This window comes from Emydura macquarii, unplaced genomic scaffold (assembly GCF_026122565.2).
Source record: "Emydura macquarii macquarii isolate MOO-44397 ecotype Brisbane River unplaced genomic scaffold, CSIRO-AGI_Emac_v2 contig_1348, whole genome shotgun sequence".
Lineage (NCBI taxonomy): Eukaryota > Metazoa > Chordata > Testudines > Chelidae > Emydura > Emydura macquarii.
In genome coordinates, this window is record NW_027131485.1 from 333,299 (window position 1) to 358,762 (window position 25,464).

General features: G+C 39.7%; 1 protein-coding gene across 1 annotated transcript in view; it reads right to left on the minus strand.

Moving 5' to 3' along the window:
* The window catches only part of SDK1 (sidekick cell adhesion molecule 1), a 640,423-nt gene that overhangs the window by 262,476 nt on the left and 352,483 nt on the right, over positions 1–25,464 (minus strand). Inside the window, exon 6 of the mRNA XM_067550834.1 lies at positions 2,950–3,083. Within this exon, the coding sequence (XP_067406935.1) occupies positions 2,950–3,083 (134 nt within the window). The remainder of the gene's footprint in view (positions 1–2,949; positions 3,084–25,464) is intronic.

The window sequence follows — 25,464 nt, forward strand, 5'->3', positions numbered from 1 at the left end:
AGGAACATTAAAAGGCCCATATCTTTTTAAGAGCTTGTTTAGAGGGTGGGTGAGTATGGAGGGGGTCTGTCAACTGGGGTAGTGTTGTTTTTCTTCTGCTTCTCATAAACAGTGCAAAAAGTATTTCTTATTAAATATTATTTATGTGTTTTGAACCATGGGGATATGGCACACCCTATAAATTATTACGAACATAATATACAAAAACTGCCAATCAACATACCATTAATCTGTGATACTTGTTTTTATTAGTACTTGACTCACTATTATCTTGACTAATCTGTCCTAGTCAATCTGATTTCTGCTTTCCCCTGGTTATTGTCTCCCACCCCACTCCTTTCCTGAAAGATGCTATCTTGTGGCATCATTTTTACACTTAGATTGAATGATCACTAAGGATACAATTCTGTCACGGACTCCAGAACTTTAACGGGCCTCGAGGACTTCTTCAGCTTCAGCCTGTCATAGCAAACTGGAGCAGCTGTCAGCCCCCATGCAGGAGCAGCAGCAGGACTGGAGCAGCGGCCAGCGATCAGCCCCCAGGCTGGGTCAGCCTCAGGGATGGAGAAGCAGCCCAGGCTGGAGCAGCAGTTGCTGCCACAGGAGCAGCGGCCAGAGCCAGAGCAGCAGCGGGGCTGGAGCAGTGGCCATCAGACAGTCCCAGTAGGGCACCCACTGTTAATCTCCCCTCTCCCCCCACCTCAGGGTATTTTAGTAAAAGTCATGGGCAAGCCACAGGCTTTCATGAATTTTGATTTATTGGCTGTGACCTGTCTGTGATTTTTGCTAAAAAATACCCATGACAAAATCTTAATCTTAATCATCACTGTCTGAATCCCTAAATATCTTCCACATTTTGCAATGGGCTTTGTGAACACTGCTTCCATTCATTTTGCTACAGCTCATTAGCATTCCCTCAAAATGTGTCTTTTTGAAGTCTAGCATTTCTGTGCTACCATTTTTTGCACATACCTTCTGGACCATCTCCTGTTTGATGATTATCTAATTACAACTCCCTTGAGGCTCATTCACTTCTATCAAATTTGTTTCATTTTCTCCCTTTATGTAAGTTCAGAATGGCCATCTCTAATCATGTTTACTTAAAACAAATTTTGTAAGTTTTGTCAAAAATCTACCTCCTTACTCCTACACAGAACAACTGTTGTTAATCTCAGCCATCATCGGGGCAATTTAAAACTCCAGTGACCAACTTGCTAACAAATATATCCAGATCTGGCTTTTTGTCACGTCTCAGATCTATTCCCATCTTGACACCCTTCTTCACTAAGACACCCATAAGAAGCGAATCAGATAGACTATTTTAGAATATATTTGTTAAGGGTACCTTTTAAATTGTTTAACTGTGCATACCTCTGCTGAGTAAATGTGTTACCATATTACTGTGACAACCATCTTTCCTTCTCCTCATTACCACCCCACTGCTTGGTTGCCCCTTCTCAGCATCACAGGTGGTAATTAGATTGTAAATTATTCTGGTGTAATTTATCTGTAATCTTAGATGCTAACACAATGTTGAGTGCTTTAAAATAATAACAAATGTGTTCCTCCTGAGAAGCCTATAATGACCCCAGATGGACATGATTTTCATTAGCCTGAAACGGCTCATTAATAAAATGCCAGCCAGAAGACAGGCTTGTTTTTGAGCATACAATGGAAAGAACTGTTTTTCAGAACCAAGACTTTAGAAACTCCACAAAAGCACAAACTAGAAACTTTTCCTAGTGTCTGACTTCTAACAGCATTGTCACACCGTCTGGAGTGATTCACGACCATAAGTGCCGACCTCAGGGCAGACTGTCAAAAAGCAGGGCAGACATTCCACACTGTGGTATGTTCTATAATTAGATTTCACCAACCCAGTAACAAATGTGAACTCCTGAAGAACTATAACAGCCTTTACCATGGAGTCATAGACAGTCCTCTTGGGTATTCCAGTCTATCTGGACACCCAGGCAAGCATAACTCTGTGGTAAATGGTAGCTTTACTCCAAAAAAAAAAAATCACAAAATATTCGGATCGCTCCCAACCCCAAGATACCAGTCACTTTATCCCAGGTCAATTGTACTTTAGATCCAACACCAAAGACAACACTTGCAGTTAATCCTATAGTAAACTAACTAAGGATTTATTAACTAGGAAAACAAATGAGATAAATAAATAACAGGATAAATCAGACAATATATATACACAAATGAATTGCCATCTAAAGTTCCAAAAGATGAGAGATGTAGTGCAATCTATCTGCACTGAATGTCTATTAGGACTAATTCAGGCTACCAGAACTGGACACAGTATTCCAGCAGCAATCACACCAGTGCCAAAAACCTCTTCTCTACTGCTACTCAAAATTCCCCAGTGTATGCATCCCAGGATCACATTAGCTCTTTTGGCCACAGCGTCACACTGGGAGCTCATGTTCAGCTGATTACCCACATTACCTTCAAACTATTTCAGGGTCACTGCTTCCCATGACAGAATCCTCCATTGTGTAAGTATGGCCTACATTCTTTGTTCATAGATGTAGACATTTACATTTAGGCGTATTAACATGCATACTGTTTGCTTGCATCTACCTTGCCAAGTAATCCAGAATGTTCTGAATTAGTGACCTGTCTTCATTATTTATCACTCCCCAATTGTGCCATCTGCAAGCTATATCAGTGACAATTTTATGTTTTCTTATAGATAAATACCTGAAGTTTTTTTAAAAAAAGAATATCCCTATAATATCAGCAGGCTGAAAGCTTTGGCCATGCTCCCGTAGTGTGCTGAGTACCCACTGATTTTACTGGGATCTGACGACCCTTCAGATCTCCCAGAAGAAGCTTAGCTCCTTTCAGGATCAGACCTTTGCAGTATGCAGATATTTGGGAACATTTTCAGTGACCCAAATACCAAAGCAAATCTGGTGAGATTTCAATACTCACTCGCTACACTCAGGTAAAGAAATGGACTCGTCTTGTTCTCTCCATTTTTTTCATTGACCGCTTGGACATAATAACCTCCTGCATCTGTGGCTTCTGATGCAAGGATCACCAACTGATTCTCCAGTGTTATAGCTCTGTTTGGGAAAACAAAGGATTGCATTAAAACTGGAACAATGATATTAACTAGGCATAAGCTGCACAGAACCTCAGATCTGATAGAACTGTATCATATTCAAAAGTCATTCAAACAGAGATGCCTGGAACTCAACAGCAGGCCTTTAACTTCACACACAGCCACAGAAAGGATTTAAGAACTTTTGGATCTGTGACGTTTAAGCTTTTTCTCTTCTTTAAGTTCTGTAAGATGCTTAAAGTGACACAGAAGACTACAATGTATGAGATACAAAAATTAAATAGCAATAACAAGTTATTTAAGGAATGATGAGACAGAGTTAGAACAGGTAATCCATATAGTTATGGTTGATGTTCCTGGCAAACACCGATTTGAAAACCTTCTCAGAAAGTGAGAAGATAAGCACTTGAGTACACCCAGTTCAGTGAAAAATCAGAGGCAACAGAATCTCAGGAGGTAAATATTCTATATTTATGGCCTGTATAATTATCTCAGTTTCAGATACAAAAAGAGCAAGTGACTAATTAACATGCTCAGCTGAGGAATCATGTATATAAAGGGAGCGAAGAGCAAAACTATTTAATCTAAACCAAGTATGAAAGCACTTTTCTGTAGTTAGTGGTGGTGTAGTCCTAGGGGAGTCAATAAATGTCATGGACTAATATAAGTTTACTCTTCCTTAGAGCTGCTACATAACAGATGTCTCCATAAACTTCCTTGTAAGACAGTGCTTACCATTTGTACTTCAGTAAGATCAGTTTGTTTGCATTTTACATGTACTGTATAGTCTTTTGACTGTATTAGATAAAATGTAAATCTAGGGAAATATTTAAAAATGTAAGTACTTGGGATAAATATATTCTCACCACTGAATCCTTTCCTTTCTACAGGGTAAGCTCTCCTTATCTGGTTTGTAATGACAACACAGACCAAATGACAGCACTTCTATTACTAATAGTACAAGGCAGTAGTATTAATTATTCAGAATGCCACATTCACAAAGTATAAAAGCTGAAGAACTCTGATTTGGCCATCGAATAGGAGCACAATATTCTGCCCCCTAGGGGATTAAATTTCATGTCCAGAATTCGGCCTTTATTTTCATTTCTAGGGTTGGAACCATTAGGAGGCACTGACATGTTATGACATTTGGTCTTAGCGTGGCTAGGGGGTTTAATAGGACACGGGAAGCTCAAAGATGATATGAGAATTAAATAGGAATCCCATCACTCTGTAGCGGCAGAGGTGTGGGGCAGGCAGCAGTCATTTTTATGCTGACTGTGATAAAGGTACAGTCTAGTGATCTAAATATAGGATTTGAAACAAGAAACTCCGACCTTCTAATCCACATTCCGACTCTAATTTTGGGCCCAAATCTGCCACCCTTAGTCACAGTCCTCTAAGTAATCCACTAGGCTCAACTGTATTTTTAGTCATAGCCCTGAATATGGGGTGGGGACACAATTTCAGCCCAGACTCACCTCTAATTTGAGAGGGAAGTAATTTTGTGGATCTCCGCTGCATGCCCCACACTGCTCTTCTGGCTAGCACATATCAGTGGGGATCCATATTTATGCCCTCTTCCTGATACTCTTTCCCTCTTAGTCATAAGGCAGTATCATGCAGGCAGTCCTTTGCTCTTTCAGCTGTGCTACAGCTGCTATCTGGACTGGTTCTATGCAGCTTCAAAGTTGTGTATGTTTATGTGGGAGTGGAAGGGTCCTACTCCCCTGTGCAGCTATGTAAAACAAGGCACAATCTAGCCCACTGAAATTAATGGGGGCTGGTTGTGGAGTAAGGTACAATTCAGCACAAGGAAAGGTGGCAGAACAGAACCCTTTGTTATCTTGCCCAAATCACTCCATCCTTCTGTCTTGATTTCCTCACCTGTAACATGGGAATAATAATATTGATCTCACTACTACACAAGGTTCACAGACTGAGGAAGTTAGAGGGCATATCATTAAGAAAAAAATCTTAATCTAAACCTCCTAGCACTAAGAGTTTCACAGATTTTCTGAGAATTTATATGTACAGGCATTGACAAAGGAATGTAGACTTTTTTCTTCTTATAAACTGGCTCTAGAAGAGAGCTTTAAATACATTAGAAAATTATACTGTAATTGTTGACAAAATAAAAATTGTTAGCAGTTGTCAAAGATGTTAAATGGGGCTTTTACAACTGTTAATGAATGATTTTTTTTATCAATGTTTATCTCATAACACAAGCCCAATATTTCAAAGGCATTGATGAACTAACTACTGAATCCTATAATAATTAAGAGAAAAAGATTTTACAACTGAGGCTCTGAGCCTGCAGAGATGTATGCATGTGCTTAACCTGATGAATTGGTAGTAATCCTGCTGACTAGAAAAGTGAGGCTACTGAAAAAGTCTTTAAAGGAAACAGGCTTGAGTTTCCATTAGTAACACCTTGTTCTCTCTAAAATGTTATGCTTTCCGGAAACCCCGTGGGGAAATTTTTAATTTCAGAGAGACTTTCTGAGGCCCCATCAAGAGTCCTGGGTTTTTCTTATTATGGATTATGTAAAGAATTATGAACAAATGCAAAAAATAAACTTCTGTTACATATATGTTAAAATGTATATACTAATATTAGTGAAAGAGCCTGTGAATGTTTTCAGTTATTTTCCCTGTAGTGTTTTTGCTTGGTCTGGCTAAATTAACTCACAATTATTTTATTTTTGAAGAAATGTTCTTATTCGTAAAAGGGACAGCAATGGAAGGAACATATTCCCAACTGCTGTATGCTAGCCTATATGTGGGGCAAAGGGGAACAAAATAACTATGGGAAGATAACAGCTTCTATTTGAACAACGTTCAAATACTGTGTTTGTTTTATCCATGACATTTTGATTTTATAATCAGAAGACAGATAACACTAAACATTTGTAAAGATATTCATACTTATTGTAAACTCAACCTCCTGATAAAGATACAGGCCAGATCCTCAGCTGGTGTAACTTGGAGCAGCGTTGTTTAACTCAGTCAAGCTACACCAATCTACACCAGCTGCAGATCTGGCCCACAGTTTCACATTTTGAAAGTTTTTATTCAAAATGAATATAAAAAATATATATTCAATGAATATATATGAAATATCCCTGTGGGTCAATTTTTCCATGTTGAATGGAATTGTATTAGCTTAATTGACTTGTAAATTGAATCAAAGGAAATGTTTGATAGATTTACAGAATGAGGATATAAAATGTAATCAATACTACATTTAATAATACTGCATTTAATAAAGCAAACAGGATAAAGAGAAATTTTCTATTAAATACTTATGATGGTATATTTAAATATCATCCACATTATATTTGTTCCTACTAGTTATTCCAAAAAGATATAGCAATAAAGAACATTATTTTTAAATACTGGAATACATTTCAGGCAGATCTGATACCAGCTGCAGTTGTAGCCAAAAGCCTTACAGGTGATGCAGCACTTTTGGACAGAGTGACGCATAATTACCTTGCTGTTATTGATTTAACTAATGTAACTGATTGGTTGGGAATTCCAAAAATATTGAGCAATAAAGCACACAGCCACTGTTCAGGTATGAAAGGCAAAGGAAATTTTAAGATAAATTAACTAAGGATATTCTTTTAAAAAGTTAAGGATTTCCTAAATTGTAATATATAAAAGGAACCTTATTAGAATGTCTATGTGAACTAAGATACATGGGTGAAATGTAGAGGACTTTTAAAGACTATATGAACATAAATATATAATTTGCATAGGAAATTATCCTTACCCTATTGCCAAGCATTATACATTACATCATCATAGTGACATGAAATATTTGAGATATGAGTACAGAAAGAGTTCGGAGATAGGAGATAAGATAAGAAATTATTGAAGACAGAGTATTTTGTATCTTTAACTAAAAATTGTCCAATTAATCTTAAACACTGTAAATTGAGTTATTGATTTCTTTTCTGAAAAATATTTCTATAACCATGGTCAGTTTTAATTCGATGTTTACATTTTAGTTATTAAAGAGGGGCCTAAAGTGGAACACCAAAGTCTGAAGCCCCCAAGCTTTAGGAGTTCAGATCTGGATCTGGAAAGAGCTAAACTGCCTGTTTACATTGGGTGGCTTAATTCATTACATAGGAAGATTTATTAATGGATGTTTCTAAAGCACTTTGAAGCATGTGCTCTGATCTTTGGCTGTGCTGAGGCTGCTCTTCCCACTAAAGTCTTAACATTTGTATTAGAAATATTGTTTGCTTCATTTTCAATTACAATTTTTTAATTATTTCAGCATCACAACAAATATTTTAAGGATAAACCTGATTCCAGGCTGTTAGGTGAATAGTCTATTTGAGGTAGACAACTCTTACAGATAAACTTTAATCTGGCAGTAATTCATAACTTATATATGGCAACTATCCAAATACTGTCAGAGAGAGAGACTGAATTTAACTCAATTAACATCTCCAGAAAAGGACAACTGACATGCAAACTAGGGATGCTGGCACTTTGACACTTGAGGGTGACTAGATTGCAGGCAAAAACTCACGGGGGCATTTGAAATGGTATGTTTCGATAGAGGAAGTTGGAAAACACCTCCAGAGCTAGATGGAAGGATGTAGGAAACAACAGATATTGTACAGAAAATAATGTACATTTCCCCAAGATGATACACCTAATCAAGTAATACAATTAAATTGCTAGTGTAATATGGGCTGAATACAATTTCTGTCACACCTTTAACATAAAAATTGGTCACAGACTGAAGGACTGTGATCTGAAGAAGAGGGAAGTGGAAGAAAGTTGAAACCAGAGGCTGTGGGCTGGTCCACATGACGCTTCAGTTTATACTAATGGGGTATAAATGTTACTCCACACTAGCATGTTGTTCATTAACTGTTGGTGCGCACTAAAAGTTCCCTAATATATGTTAATGTAGGTCTGTTTGAAACAAGACTACATTAATGTGCACTAAGAAACTTTCAGCATGCGTCAGTAGGGTCCACACAGCCAGTTAGTGCATGACATACTAGTGTGGACTGAAGTGCATACCCACCTGGTGCAGACTAAAGCACCGTGTAGATAAGCCCTGAGTCTATAACTTACTGCCTGGGCAAGAGATGTGACTGACAGAATAAGAGGACAAAAGGCTCAATGGAGGGTAGAAGAAGAAAGAGACAGATTTATAAAGGTATTTAGGCACCTGAAGATACAAATAAGTGCCTGGTGGGATTTTCCAAGCACCTAGCTGCCTAATTCCCATTGACGTTTTGGATCAGGCCATGAGAAATACGGACCAGCATTTCAAACACTGGGTACCTAAATCAACGTACCAAAGACCACATTTCAATAAATTACCCGATTTTCATAGGTGGAAACATTTAGCAAAATATCCCAAAGAAATCTTCAGATTACCAAATTGTTGGATTTTTGCATAGAAAAACACAACTAATAGAAAGAATCAGTAATTTTTAATACAAGGGACTAATTTTCAGAAAGACATATTTTGCTAGACTGTTAGTTACCAGACTGGTGAATAAACAGATGTTAGAATTCTAAATCATTGCAGTAATAAAATGAAAACCACAGAATAACCTGATTCTGCCTCTGCTTAAAGCTGAGCCATCTGTTCAGGATCCAGAGTGCAATATTTTAGTAAAAAGGCCTTTGATAAAGCCTCTTTTCCAATGTTACCATCCAGCTAATACAAGCATCAAAACCCTCTTTACAAGACATTAATTCCAGAAAATCTATATTTTTTTAAAAAAACTTTTGTTTATATCACATAAGCAGAGCTGATCCTTCTCTACCAGGATTGATACCTCACGGTAACAATGATTTTACTAAGAAATTGACAGATTACAGAGTAATGATGTAACTATTAAAAGATTCCCAGAGGGATTTTTGGTCTCAGAAAATATGCAGTTATAGCATATATAAGTATACATCATCTGGCTATAAATATATACAAATCCTGACTCTACTGAAGACAATGGGAATTTTGTCAAGACTTCAGTGGAGTGAGAATTTCACCATGTTTTCCTCCAAAATTTCTTGTCACTCTTAAGAACATAAGAACAACCAATGGTTCATTGAGCCCAGTATTCTGTATTCCAACAGTAGCCAATATTAGGTGCTTTGGAGGGAATGAACAGAACATGTAATCATCAAGTGTCTCCCATTCCCAGCTTCTGGCAAACAGAGGCTAGGGACACTTCAGAGCATGGTTTTGCATCCCTGCCCATCCTGGCTAATAGCCATTCATGGATCTACCCTCCATGTACTTATTTAGCTCTTTTTTGAACCCTGTTATAATCACGGCCTTCACAACATCCCCTGGCAAGGGGTTCCACAGGTTGATTGTGCATTGTATGAAGAAATACTTCCTTTTGTTTGTTTTAAAACTGTTGCCTATTAATTTCATGTGGTGACACCAAGTTCTTGTGTTATGAGAAGGAATAATTAACACTTCCTTGTTTCCTTTTCCACAGCTGTCATGATTTTATAACTCTCTATCATATCCGTCCTGCGTCGTCTCTTTTTCAAGCTGAAAAGTTCCAGTCTTATTAATCTCTCCTAATATGGATGCTGTTCCATACCCCTAATCATTTTTATGCCCTTTTCTGTACCTTTTCCAATTCCAATATACCTTTTTGGAGATGGGTTGACTAGATCTGCATGCAGTATTCAAGATGTGGGCATACCGCAGATTTTTATAGAGGCAATATGATATTTTCTGTCTTATTATCTATCCCTTTCCTAATGATTCCCAACTTTCTGTTAGCTTTTTTGACTGCCACTGCACATCGAGTGGATATTTTCAGAGAACTATCCACAATGAATCTACGATCTCTTTCTTGAGTGTAAACAGCTAATTTAAACCCCATCATTTTATATGTATGTTTTCCAGTGTGCATTACTTTGCATTTATCAACTTTGAATTACATCTGCCATTTTGTTGCACAGTCACCCAGTTTTGAGATATTCCTTTGTACATCTTCGCAGTCTGCTTTGGACTTAACTATCTTGAGTAGTTTTGTGTCATCTGCAAATTTCGCCACCTCAGTTTACCCCTTTTTCCAGATCATTTATGAATATGTTGAACAGTACTGGTACCAATACAGACCCCTGGGGGACACCACAATTTACCTCTCTCCATTCTGATAACTGATCACTTATTCCTATCCTTTGTTCCTATCTTTTAACCAGTTACTGATCCATGAGAGGACTTTCCCTCTTATCCCATGACAGCTTACTTTCCTTAAGAGCCTTTGGTGAGGGACCTTGTCAAAAAGGCTTTCTGAAAATCGAAGTACACTACATCCACTAGATCACCCTTGTCCACATGCTTGTTGACCCCCTCAAAGCATTCTAGTATACTGGTGAGATATGATTTCCCTTTACAAAAACCATGTTGACTCTTCCCCAACAAATTATGTTCATCTATGTGTCTGATAATTCTATTCTCTACTATAGTTTCAACCAATTTCCCTGCTACTGAAATTAGGCTTACTGGCCTTCATGTGCTAGAATCGCCTCTGGAGCCTTTTTGAAAAAATTGGCATCACATTAGCTATCCTCCAGTCATCTGGTACAGAAGCTGATTTAAATGATAGGTTATATACCACAGTTAGTAGTTCTGCAATTTCACATTTGAGTTCCTTAAAAACTCTTGGGTGGATACCATCTGGTCCTGGTGACTTATTACTGTTTAATTTATCAATTTGTTCCAAAACATCCTGTAATGATACCTCAGTCTAGGACAGTTCCTCAGACTTGTCACCTAAAAGAAAGGCTCAGGTTTGGGAATCTCCCTCACATCTTCAACCATGAAGACCAATGCAAAGAATTCATTTGGTTGTTTAGCAGACTTCCTACTTCTGATGTACTTAACAATTTTTTTGCTGTTACTTTTTGAGTCTTTGGCTAGCTGTTCTTCAAATTCTTTTTTGGCCTTCCTAATTGTATTTTTACACTTCACTTGCCAGAGTTTATGCTCCTTTCCATTTTCCTCAATAGGATTTAACTTCCACTTTTTCAAGGATGCCTTTTTTGCTCCTAACTGCTTCTTTTACTTTGTTGTTCAGCCACAGTGGCACATTTTTGGTCCTCTTACTCTGTTTTTTAATTTGGGGCATGCATTTAAACAGAGCTTCTATTATGGTGTCTTTAAAAAGTTTTCATTCGGCTTGCAGGGATTTCACTTTTGGCAATGTACCTTTTAATTTTTGTTTAACCAATTTCCTCATTTTTGTGTAGTTCCTCTTCCTGAAATTAAAAGCCACCGATGCGGACTGCTTTGGTGTTTCCCACCTCCTCATGTTAATGTTAATTTTATTTTGTTATAGTCACTATTACCAAATGGTTTGGCTATATTCACCTCTTGGGCCAGATCCTATGCTCCACTTAGGACTAAATCAGGACTAAATCAAGAATTGCCTCTCCTATTGTGGGTTCCAAGACTAGCTGCTTCAGGAAGCAGTCATTTAAGGTGTCAATAATCTTTATCTCTGTATCCTGTCCTGACGTGACATGTACCCAGTCAATATAGTACATATTCTATTTTGGTAATTATTAATGACAGAGGAAAATAAATAAAACTAACAGCCCACCTTCATCAGGACTTAATCCTAGAGAAAAGCATTATGAAGTTGGCTATATTACAACATAACCATAGTAACAAACCATGAAGCATCCGAGACGGATCTCATTCTTCAGTGGAACAAAATATTCACATTTCAGGTACTTAATACTGCAAAGCAGCTGTTTATTAAGTATACACACGCTGAATACTAAGTACACCCATGCAAACCAATTAATGCACAACATAAACACAAAAAACAAAATTCTAACTGCTGGACACTTCTGTTTAAAGGCCTGCTGGACAGTTATTAGCTCAGAGCCCGGTTTTTTCTTTCTAGGGTTTTTATAGCCAGTCAAGATTTCTCATGATGATTTGTTTTTAAAAGAGAATAACCTCCTTTTTACTTTCACACTTAAAAAGACACATCTGCCGTTCATACATCTACAGTGGAACAGCCATTTCCCAAGACTCATAGGCAAAACAGTCCAAACAAAACCAATTAGCTAATCTACAGTAAAAAAAGGAACAAAAGAAAGGTTGGATGCTACTGGCCAATGGGGACAGACTCGCTGTAAACACAACGAGATGGAGACTTCTTGGTAATGGTGACTATCTTTCTGTGATGGGGAGAAGAGTTGGGGTAGCACTTCTTTTTTTTTAATTGGGTTTCCCATTTCTCTAGCTCTGGCTTTGAGTCCAGGAAGGGGGAAATCTAGGGAGATTTCTCCATGCTGCTCCTGGGCATGCAGTGAAGGGCTGTGTTCAGTCATGCTAGCTGTCATGGCTTTCCCCTTCTCCTTCACACTGACAACTCCCCACACATATCTCATCCCACCCCCTCCCATAGGCAGGAGGGCCTGTCTTCTTTAGCCTCTCCTACATATGTATTCATTTTAGATATTCCTAAGGTGTCTTATCACTTTGGTAGCTAAGCACCATATTCAATTAAGATGATATTTCAGAGCCCATAAAGAAGGTATTATTTCCCTCTGTTCCATGTGCATAGGTTATTCTGAATTTGAGTGTTCATTCTGGGAGGGTTGGGTTTTTTGATAGATTTGTTTTGTTTGTCTTGGGGGAGGGTGGTTGTGATGGGCACCAGTCCTGGGGGAGCCTCTCTCAAAAAGATGTGTACTACATTTAGATCTAAACGGGACACAGATTCAGTTATATAATAGTATAGCATTTTGGCACAACCATCTTGTTCTTCAGAATCTCAGCTTTTATTTAAAAAGAAAAAGTAAATCTCTAGTTGTCAAGGTTGCAAAGAAACTTCAAAACTGTGAACCGAGTGTAACTGATGCAAAGACGTTTGCAGAAAGCATGTAACAATAGCTCTGAGAAGTGTGAACTTTCCCATTCATCTCAGTCAGGTGTTAACTATCATTATTGGGCATCCAAGTTAACAATGCTAACATTTAAGTTATTTCATTTCTCATGTAAGAAAGGAGATAAGAATCATAGAACAGAACAATTTACTGTGAGACATGGAGCCAGCTCAGCTCTGCACTATTATTGTGAGCGTCACAAATACATCGCGGCTTATCATCGAGTATTTTCGAAGTAGAGCAAAAAGCCGAAGCGCAGGCAACAGCGATGCCACCGATGCTGCACTGCTACATGCCATTGAACAGAACAATTCACGATCGCTGCAGGCTGTAACGCATCATCTGCAGTCCGCGGCGCGCAGGTTCTGGTTCAGGGAAACAAGCACAGAGTGGTGGGACCGTATTGTGATGCAGCTGTGGGATGATGACCCATGGCTGCAAAACTTTTGTATGCGAAAGGCAACTTTCCTCGATCTTTTGGGGGTAGGGGAGAGGCAGGGCAGCAAAGCCATAGGCGGAGGAGCATTATGGAGGGGCTGCAGCGGGACTCTGTCTGACCTCCGCTCCTTCTGAAGCTCCACAAGCCACCGGAGCATGTCTGCCTGGTCACGCATGATTCACAGCATTTCCTGCGTGGTGCTGCGATCATGTGCCTGCATTTCTCTGCGACTCTCCCTGTCCATGTCCATATTCTGAGACAAGGTCAGCCACCACACTCTGAGCTCTGTCTCTGCAGCCACGGAGGCGTTCATGAACTCGCCAAACACGTCGTCTCTTGATTTTTTTTTCCTCTTTCTAATCTGCGATAGTCTTTCCGCAGCATTTCTACAGGGTTGGGCCAATGCCAAGGTGTCTACAGAACGAAAAGAAATTCACACGGTTGCCATTGTTAGCAGACCGAAGAAAATGATACAACTGCAACAATGTATAAAATACTCCCCTTGCAGTGCACAAGGCAAACCCAGACCCTCATTCTATTCCTAAAATCCCAGAAGGGTCGGCTCGCTGTGCCGTTACAGAGATGGTAAGTCAGGGGCACCTCACTGTGCTATAGAGAGGATTCATGATCTTTAAAAAAATGATTTAAAATGCCCTGTATTAGAGGGGTGCCTGGACAACATGGTTTAATGTGGATGACCGTTTTGTCATGAGGCGTCCACAGGGGATCTGCAGACAGCGTGGTGGGATTTACAGTCTCTTCTGAAACCAAATCAAAATAATTAAAGTGACTTGGTAGGACACTGCAATGGAGAATACAGAAGTACAGGGCATCTGCTGTATAACTTGGGTATTTTAAACTGCGCCGTCTTCCCTAGGTGACCATGAGTGATATCAGTCTCCTGAGGGTAACGCACGAGGAAAGGTAAGATTTGCTGCACACAGCAGGGTACCAGCCTGGCCCTTATGCTGCTATGCTGTGTTCCGCCATGATGCCGGCTCCCTTGATTGCAGCGTGGCGCGGCAAAGTATCCTACCGGGGAGGAAGGAACAAGGCTGTCCTCCCCCAAAACCTTTTGCGAAGGATAACAGATTACCTACATGAAAGTTTCCGTGAGATATCAACTAATTATTCTCGGAGCATATCTCGTCACATAAATAATCCATTCTGGGGGTAACCCCCAGCAAAGTCCGCCAAACGCCTGAGATCCCCTCCTGGTCCCACCCCATTTAAAAGGACAGAACTGCTAAGAAGAAAAAAAAATCACCAGATGTGCCTTCTCCGGGATCATTATTGCTGTCCTGTGTGCTGCTGTTATGCTCTGTCTACACTGACACAAAATTGACCCAATAAATTTGAATTAGGTGCTACGCCACTTGCAGAGGTGCTTTTATTACGTCAACTTTTGCCGCGGTTTAAGTCGACGGAACTGCCGGGCCAGTGTAGACGCAGGCTTTCGGAGATCAACGTAAGTGACGTTACGTTGACCTCCGTCGCCAGTGTAGACCAGGCCTCAGACACTTGCTCTGGCGGTGGCTACATGCCCCCAGGCTCTAAGTGGCAGGACTGCTCTTCCCAGCATTGGCCCCCCGAGGTTCACAATCCCCCTCCAAATATGGCCTGCGAGGCTTTTTGCTGGTGGTATCTCCCTGAGATGGGCCTTCTGTTCCGGGCTCCCCCCTCGCTCTTCCCAGCTGCTCACTGCACGCAGCTCCAGACAGCTCCAGCCCCACTCTGCTTCAGCACAGCTCTGCTCACCTCAGCTCTCTGGGCTGCTCCTCGGGCCCCTCTGGTTCTGCTGCTGTGGGTCTGCTCAGTTCCCTGGGCTTCTTTTCCAGCCTTCCAGCCACTGGCCACTGTGCCTCAGGGTTTTGCTTTGTCCTTAGCTAGGCCCCACTCTCAGGCAGCCCAGCTCCAGCTCACATGGAGGACGGGACCCTTCCAGCCTCCTGACTCCTTCATTTTCCTATCCACCCTGTCAATCAGGCTGACCTGGAGTGTTGGTCTCACCCCACTGACCTTGGGGGCTATTCATCTCAGAGTCCTGATTTCTCATTGACCCTTCCCCTGTTCTTTGGCACTGAGAGATGGCCAACCAAAAAGACCCGCTAAGTTTCAATAAGGGAGTAAAAGTCCCCTTACACCTGTATATTTAAAAAGCAGTAGAGATCAGTAATTGGCTGAACAGCAGCCGGCTGAAGCTTAGTCTAGGATAGTCTGGGATAATGTGGGTGGGAAAGGGGAAGCATTTAGAAGAAATCACCATCTCCATAGACATTTCACCGCATCTAGACACCCAAGCAGCAATGGCCACAAAAAATGCCCCGTTTCACGAGTGGCTAGCAAGAAGATTGACCTTCTTCTACTGGATTCAGAGTTAACCACTATGATCTATATATTCATGATTGCCAGGCTTGAATCCTGTGGTTTGCTGTATTTAGTGATGAAACCACCAACCTTAAAAAGTTATAGCTGGTTCACAACACAACAATCCCACTCTTTTTATTGGCATCTTGTTGAATATTGGGTCAAATTCAAGGCTTCATTCCTCATCTTCAAAGCCCTCTGTCACAATCCTGGGTTTCCTACACTCTGGGCTCAGGTAACTACTGCCATCCTGAAGCTTCACACTCGGAAACTGTACCTTGTTTCACCCCTCACTCTGCTCCCTTATTTCAAGAGCCTATCTTCAGAGGTGGGGTTCTCACTGATAAGTTTGGTAGGTGCTTTTTGAAGGCCACAGCAGAAAAGCCCAGTCACCACAGCTCCATTCCAGACTCAGTTAGCAAATTGTTACTTTATTAATTAGAAGTAAACTAATAATTAACAAATTCAGGGTCCCTTCCTGGCCCCTTGAGTCAGGTTCTGGAACAATTCACCTCTAGCCAGCGAGTCTCAGCTGTCTTCTAATGGTCCTCACCCAACTCCAGGAATTTAAACAAACATTCCATGGTGGCTCCTAGCAACCAAAAGGAGCTTTTCAGAATCCACAGATATTACACCATCTCTGGTCCAGCCACAAGTATCACTTTCCCTTCAACCTCATACATAAAATAACAATAACTGAACACATTATCATTCTCCACACACTCTGTGGGTTTGGTCCCAATTACATGAGGGTAATTACCAAATCATTCTGCATCACCTTGACTTCCAGCAATATTTCACGGTTATGTTAACCTCAAGGGCAATATTCATATATAAGCACAAAAGACAGGTCTTACTCAGAAACTAGTCCACAGATCTGGAACTCAGGCCCAGCAGAGTTCAGTGAAAACAGAACTCTGAATCTTCACAACAAAATGAAAAGCCCACTTTGACCTAACCTTTTTATAGTCATGCTAAGGAGCAGGAGGAAATTAAAGGGAAGTAAATAGTTAAAGTCCCTACAGACTGAAGGGAAGAGAGAAGAAAGATGCTGAGGTGCTCAGCATCCACAATGATTGGGGGGCAAGTAAGAAAGAAAGACAGAGAGATGGATAGTTTTCTCCAGTCTGTCTCTCCCCATTTCCCCCTCCAAAATAAAAAAATTCTCAAATAGCTAAGGCCTTGGCAAGCGCTAAGAAATCTCTAACTTGCTTACAGAAATAGTGGAAGGATGATAATATGTGGCCAGTCACTGAATAAGAAGGCTAACCTCCCTCCCTCCCCCATGCAGAGCCAGGCGAATTTCCTTTGCCAAAACCAAAGACTCAGACCTGTAAGATAGTGGATTAATTGCAAGATACCATTCATTTACAGTGGTTGTTTTCCCCAAAAATATTCCAGTGGACATTAGAGACAACCAAAATAACCTGGGGAAGAAAACAGAAACTGGTTGCCCACTGGTTGTTCTATTGATTGATCTCTATTCTTACAGAGCCTGTAAAATAGAGGAAATAAGGCAACAAAAGACAGGCAATACTTGGCTGCCCTCCTATACATTCATCTTTATCCTCCTACATGATTTAGAGAGTTAAAAACTCCTTTGAGGCGCTGCTTGCATGTATCCCTCCTCAGCCTGCAGCTCTTCTCCCAAAGATGAGTTGACACATAAAAATAATGTGTTTTTTCAATCATGTTAGCAAAATTGAATTAGTTTAACACAATTGAAAATGCTCATTGAAAAGTACAGGCTAAACATGTCTTAAGACTCCCTCAGGGTGCGTGGAGGAGCAGCTTTCGAGGTGGGAGCAAGCAGCAATAAAAGCTGCTCCATACATGCAGGTCTGTTTCCCCAGGTGGGCATAGGAAAGGGGTGCAGAGGTTAGGGGCGAAGAGGGCACAGTGCAGAGGTTGGGGTGAAGAGGGAGTGCAGAGCCCACAGGGGTTAGGGGAAAAGGGGGAGTGGGGAGCCCAAAGGGGCCAGTGGCAGGTGCCCACAGAAGTGAGGGGGTCGCACTAAGAGGCTTGCTGCGTGAAAGGGGTCACCAATATAAAAAGTTTGAGAACCACTGCTCTACACTCATCATGAGCTCCCCTCCGCATGCAGTACTGTTTTAGTGATACAATAGGGACCTCCTGGTATACCGAACGAGATCATGTTTATATCTCCGGTGGCATCTGCTCCTCTCTCTCTACTCCCTAAAAGTATTTCTAGAGATTGGGGTTCCTGGACTGACAACATAGTACTGTGAACCCAAGCATTCAAACATCATGAGACAAGGTCCCAAAAATCATGAGATTGGCTTAAAAATATGTGTGTTGGAATTTTTTCTTTTAAAAAAAAAAACTTTCTTAAGATGCATACAGGAGATATTTTCAAGATTTCCTTCGCAACCATGATGGCTTTTTAAAAAAACCTGAACGTTGAGATTCTCATGTTATCACATGATTCCAGGCACTGGGGCTCTAAGAAAGCCACCAAATATAGCAAGACATGATAAAATCATGATGAGAATTGGCAACACTGAAAGACCGTCCCTACCCCCTGCTGCTGCTGCCTGGAAGGAGCCCTAAAGGTTCTCTCTCAGGCACTACAACAAGCCAGGTTCATTCTCTCTTTGGGGATAGGCTCAGGAGGCACTCCCCAAAATATTTCTTTCAAATATATTTTTTAAATTATGCCCACCTTGAGCCGATACTTCCTATTTTGTAAAGCGAGGGGGAAGATAACATTGAGTGTAACCACCTTTTAAAAATTCGGAAAGTAGACATCTGAGGAGGACTGCCGCCCTTCACACTGCAAATAGAGTGGGTGAGGAAGAAGCAGCATATTCCGGCACATCAAAGCCTGATACTTTAAATACAGGATGATGACCACATTGCAGAATCATGAAGGAGATGCTGTGCAGTGAAAGGGAAAGCAAATGTCTTTCATAATAAACCAGTGAATACAGAAAATGGCAAGCAACATAAGTTAAATTTTGTTCAAACGTTCTTTATCTTTTGAGCTTGCCCTGCTTTTAGCTCCTCTTTAAAGAGCCGTAATCATTCCTCCTCCCACCCCAAGAAACTTTTGTTATTTTTATTTAGTATTATTAAACGGCAAAAGCACAGTCCAGCAGACATTAGTATCTATAATGGCTATGCTTGAATCACAGCACTCAAGTGGTATCTAACTGAATCACACTGCAGTGATAACTGTTCTCCTGGACACGCTATTGCAACAGTGTTCTCAAACTCTAAGAACGCATCCCAAACTTAAAACTGAAATAGAAAACTCAGTCAACAATGGAAGCCAAAAATTCTGAAAAAATAAGTCAATTTTCTTTTCCAGTCTTTTTCCTTTTATAAAATTGTTACTGTAGTCAAGGTATGTGTGTGTCAATGGAATATCTATTGTCCGCTCTCTCTCTGGTTTATCATACACTCAAAACCCATTGAACTCCACTTGAAACATCACCATCTGTTGCTATAGACATGGCTAGCAACCACTGGAGAGAGGAATAGTGGAAATACTTAAATATAAATGGATTATTTAAACAAAATCTGTCTGCTGGGAGGTATTCACAGGTCACTGATCTATAAAGCTAAATGACTCCACTAAAGAAGAGCAAGAGGCTATTTGTATTAGCTTGGGATTTTGGGGACCAATTTTAAGATACAAATACAAGTGAATATTGCCTCACTATGAAACACTTTCTTGTACTGAATAACAGAGAGTTCTCTGTTCATTTTTAAATTGACTTTTTATCTCTATTGTGAAAGGAATATTGTTGGTGTTATTAAATGGCACCTACATTTCTGCTGCAGTAGGTCACTATTAAGTAGTATTATAATAATTTGTAGTTTAGTATTAAAGAGATCCTGGTGAAAGAGTCTTATAAATGTTTCTAGCAATATTTCATTGATAGCTATTCTTGAAAAAAGGTGAGCCATGACAATGAACTGCATTGAACAAAAACAAATTAGCGATGGCATGCTTCTTGCCCCAGAGCATCACAATGAACAGATGATCGATTAAGTGACAATGACAGAGATGAATCTTCAACCCCATAATAATTTATTTAGCAGATAAATTTAGAAGTGCCATAACATTGCTAACCTTGATACCCCTACCTCTATTTACTGCCAACACTGCATCTGTCATTGGCATTGCTGCTGCCATTTTACATTTGCTTCTGTAACTCTCCCAGAAACACTCTGTTTCTGTTTCACACGTATAATTCAAAGCAGAAGCCTACAGAATTTTCAAGAATGTGGCACAGTGTTTGAAGCATCTAGACTTTTTGAATTCACAGGTTCAAATCCTGACAGACACCATTCAGCTTTATCTTTCCAATAGGTGTTGATCAATTTTCTTGGCTAAAATCCACTCCTCCCTCAACACCCACACACTGGGTTGGGCAGTGTTTTGTGCCAACTGTCCACACTGACAGGATGAGCAACACAATCCTGGGAAGCAGTGACTCTGAAAAGGACTTGGTGTTGTGGTGGATAATCAGCTGAACATGAGCTCTCAAGCAATTCTGTTGCCAAAAGGCTAATGAGATCCTTGGATATATAAACAGGGAAATATCGAGTAGGAGTAGAGATTATATTATCTCTGAATTTGAAACTACTAATGGAAGACAGTATCCAGTTCTGGTGACCACAATTCAAGAAGGATGTTGAAAATCTAGAGAGGATTCAGAGAAGAGCCATGAGAATAATTACATGATTGGAAAACATGCCTTATGGTGACAGACTCAAGGAGCTCAGTCTGTATAGTTTTAAAAAAAGAGAAGGTTAATGGGTGACTTGATCGCAGTCTATAAGTACCTACAGGGAAACAGAAATTTGATAATAGGGTGCTTTTCAGTCTAGCAAACAAAGGTATAACGATGGCTGGCAATTGAAGCTAGACAAATACAGACTGGAAATAAGATGCAAGCTTTTAACAGTGAGGATTAATTAACCATTGGTTCAATTTACCAAGTATTGTGGTAGATTCTCAATTGCTGGAAATTTTTAAAAGATATGATCCAGTTCAAACAGGAGTTAATTCAAGGAAATTCTCTGACCTGTGTTATACAAGTCAGACTAGATGGTCACAATGGTCTCTTCTGGCAATATAATCTATGAATTTATTAAACTGTCTGCAGACCTCACTTCCTGATGTGACTACATGTCAAAGAAGTATCCAGTTGTGTGTAGGTCATTCCTGAATCCTTCAGCATAAAAAGGTATTATTATAGATCTAAGGTATTAGTAAATGAACTAGTGGCCTCACTCTTCCTCTGGTTTCAGGAGACATATGTTCACTTCACGAAAACTACCTCCAAACTTGGCAGTGGTCCTGGCTATCTCAGCAGACAAGTGAAGAACTTCATGAAGACAGCAATTGAACTACTTTTTCAGCTCTATAGGTGGAGAAAAGAACTAGGGCAAATAGAAATGGTAGTATGAAGAAGTATATACTGCCATAGCCTATAACATGCCTATATTGTGCCCAGTTCGAGGACTTTATTCTCCGGGTTGTCAGTCCAGTAGTCCACTATTTTCACAAGCACTAGTTTTCCTTCATATAGTCCCAAAAATCTCAGGGCTGCCATATGAAGTAGGACAGGTATAGTGGTACCGGACAATGTCAGAGCAATTTATTCAAACAAATTTTTATTATGAGATTAAATTAAAGATTTAATGGCCTGGATCAATATAATAGCTGGTTGTATCACTGTATAAAACTGCAGTTTGCTGTGACAAGTACTTCTGCAGCTGTTGCAACTGCACTGAGTTAAATCATTGGGTAAAAAAAGTTTAATATTTCTTGTGCAAATCTGCGGAATTGCACAAATATTGCTACTTGCTCACCATCAACATATGTACTACTGTGACACAACATAGACTGAGCACAGGACTCAGAGACAAAAATGACAATAGTTCTAATTCTTCTGCTACCAATGATGTATGGCCTTGGGTAAATTACTTAATCTCTCCATGTATTTGTTCTGCCATCAGTAAAATGAAGTTAATACTTTTTTTTACCTCAGGAATGTATTCTGAGGATGAAATTGCTAAAGTTTGTACAGCACTTCGAAGATGTAAAGGATTATATATATGTTATAATTATTGGTCTTAGTTTTCCTTACTTCTGCTTTTCAGTTTGACTATCAGAGGTTTTGTTATGACTGCAGACTAAAGACAACTTCTTTTTTCCTGCTCATTTTAAAACTCCTTTAATATCTCTTTAATTATACTCACCCACCTACACACTCATGGGGCATTTATATTTCAAATACTAGTCTTCCAATAACTAGTGGTTTTGCAATAGTTTGCCAGCTACAATCCCCCATCTCTTGAATTTAACAATTTTGTAATTAATATAGATACATATTCAGTAACAGATATATTTATCTTGGTCCCTGTTTCTCTGCTGAAATCCTCTTTTCTGTATTATTGTTCTCAAGTCAGTCCATCATTCACTTTACTTTGAATATGCCTTCAATGCAAGCACCTCAGAGTGCTTTGATCCAGTAACTACATAACAAAGGGAAAAATACAGCTGAGTAAATGAACAGCTAAACAAACAGGAATTTAACAGAGATTTAAAATGAACTAATGATTCCATTCAGGCAGGATATACGATAAGCAAAATGGCAAGCAAACATGATCTTCAACTGTATGGTGTTCTTAAAAGTCTATTATGAAGCAGAACATAGGGAGCTCTAGGAATGGAGGGGACCAGATAATAACTAAGATATCTGTGACATTTTATATAATGACTTCTATACAATTAGTAAAACTTCATAATCAATTCTTTGTCAAATAGAAAGCCAGTCAGGGACCCATAAAGAAGAGCTCTGTGTAACCTTGTCTCTTTCACCAACAGAAGTTGGTCCAATAAAAGGTATTACTTGACCCACCTGGTCTCTCTAGAATATTGTAGGCATTTAGGTGTATAATGAGATGGTACACCAGAGTCTGTGTTGTAACTTGCTAGCTGCAGAATTCGATAAATTTAAGATTATGTAAAAAATTAGCAGAAATACTACCCAATGAGAGGTCAAATCTTCAGGGGCACAGATCAAGGTTTCCAAACCCTAACAAGTGAATAGAATAAGGTGAAACCTATCAATGTTTGAGAGAGAACGTAAAGTTGTATAAAAAACCATCTGATCAGCCTTCTATAGCACCAGAAAAGGATCTGTTGGCAGAGAGTCCTCTGCATGTACTGATATGGGGGGCATAAAGTGGCCTTATGTTGTCAATATCCTTACGATCAGCAGTTCTTCTTCCCGCTAGTTGCAACAGTATGCATAGTGTCCATGAAACTTCACTATGTCAGAGCCTTTTAAAAACAAATGTTCTGTGAGATAGCCTCTTCAAAATTCTGAGAAGTACCCCCATTAAGAGTGTATCTGTATTTGTACCTGAAACCAAACTGTAGCCTTTGTGTCCATAACCATAAAAGATTAGCTCAATAACCAACAAAAATTGGGATAATGTATGATTAAAGGACAGCAGGTCATATGGATTTTTTATTTCAACCTGGGCTTTGTTCCCAAGAACAGAAAGATATGTAATCTATCAACTCCATTTATTTCTAAATTAAATCAATAGATTGGTTGTTTATATGACTTATAGCCTATTTGACTTGTGAGTTAATGGCATAAAATTCACATCAGTAGGACAGTATGAAATACTTGAATTTCCTAGACCAGTATAGTTTGAGTATGTTAGAAGGGCAAAGCTTTTTCAGTCAATCTTGCCAGCCCCAGGATAGACCGAGAGTAACTTCTGCTTTAAAAGTATCTGTCAAATAATGTGGGGAGCAAAGAGCTTCAACCCCCATTTGTCACAGCACCTTTGAATATTGAGACTGGAAGTACCACAACGTATTCCTTAACATGAAGGGCAACATAGAATTCAGAGGATGCTACTGAAAGACTGCCTTGTTTACATCTGTTGGGTGGCACATAAATGATATGCCCAGTGAACAGTACAATGGAACACTGAACTGTTGTCATTGGATGCACTCTAGTTTCTCTGGGTTTATGGCTACAATGTGCTATGTACAGCCTTTTTATTCTCAGTGCTGAAAACACTGAGTTATAAGTTACATGGCTAAAGAATTGACAAATCCCAATAAATATGCCTGTGAATTACCAAATTGTCTTATGTTTCTCGGACTGTGAACAGAATGTGCCATCTCGCCAATGTGTGTAACTTAGTTTAGATAACAGTCAGACCAGGAAATGAAATGGATGCCCCAGAGCCTTTACTACAATCTTTTCACCTGTGAACATTTCTGTTGCTGAAGTTTTAGGGATTTGCTCCTACAACTCAGCAGAATGTTGCTGCCTGGGAGTTCCCTCATCTGGAGAAGAAGAGGTGTCATTGCTGAGTTAATGGACAGAAAATACAGTTTCATCACCTTAAGTTACTGACTCATATTACCCACTTCACTTTACGTGCTCACATTTATGTAACAGCAGCATCAGGTATCTACTAATTCTGCAACATACTAAAAATGTACAAATAGATGTAGGAAAACATTAAAATGTCCTTATCATTTTGCTGCAGGAACATAAACTTGAAAGAGGAGATGATTTTTAAGTTGAAAATAACCAGATAAATATATTTATTTCATTTTCTTCTAAACAAACATTATAAATGTTGAATGTATGATTTGATTATTACTATAAAGATGAAAAATGAAAGGTTCCATTATATCTTACTTAGGTTAGCTAGAAACAAATTCAATTCCTTCTTAATGCAGTCTAGGACGAATGCAGACAACACCTTCTTTTACACTTAAAGTTATCCAACTCGTATTCTAAGTGGTAATATTAGTTCCTGACTGTTACCATCTTTTTGGGAAGGGGAAGGGAAGAAGAGTGCCGAGGAGTGCAAAAATATTACCCACTCATTCAGCCAATTCCTTTAATTAGATACTTTTCTAGATTTTGAACATTTAAATTTAGTCACAAAAGGATTAAAATGTTGGGGAGGGTGAAAGCAGCAATATCGGTAATGAAGAGAAAGAGCGGCAAACAAGTAAAAATGGTGAGAAAGTGTGAGTTAATAAAGGTGTGGTATCACTGAGAGGAAACCAGAGGAAGGCACAGAATGGAGATGTGGCTATCCAGAAATGAGGCTGACTGACAGTGAAGCACATCCCTGAGAAAGATTCTATCCTGGGGCTGGCAAGATTGACTGAAAAATCCTCAGGGCAGGTCTGCACTACAAACTTGCGTCAGTGCAGCTTCACTGATGCAGCTGCACCACTGTAGTGCTTCTACTGAATATGCTTTAAGCTGATAGGAGGGAGCTCTTTCATTGGCTTAATAAGTCCATGTGCGCAAGAGGCAGTAGCTATTTTGGTGGGAGAAGCTCTCTCATGTTGGCTTAGAGCATCTCACCCCGAATGATGTAGTTATACCAAAGTAAATGTGTAGTGTAGACCTGGTCTCAGAATGAGGTAAAAAGAGACAGAATGGAGAACTAAAGTAGAATAGCAATCTTGCTCTTTCACTTTTAATTCCTGTGCTCCCTATACACTATGGCTACTTCATGGATTAGACTGCTTTGAAACTCAGTTGTAGGATGTAGAGCAGTTTTTAAACTAAGGGCTGGGGGAAAGCCGACAGGTGCAGAGGAGCCCATGGTTCAGACCAAGACATACCTT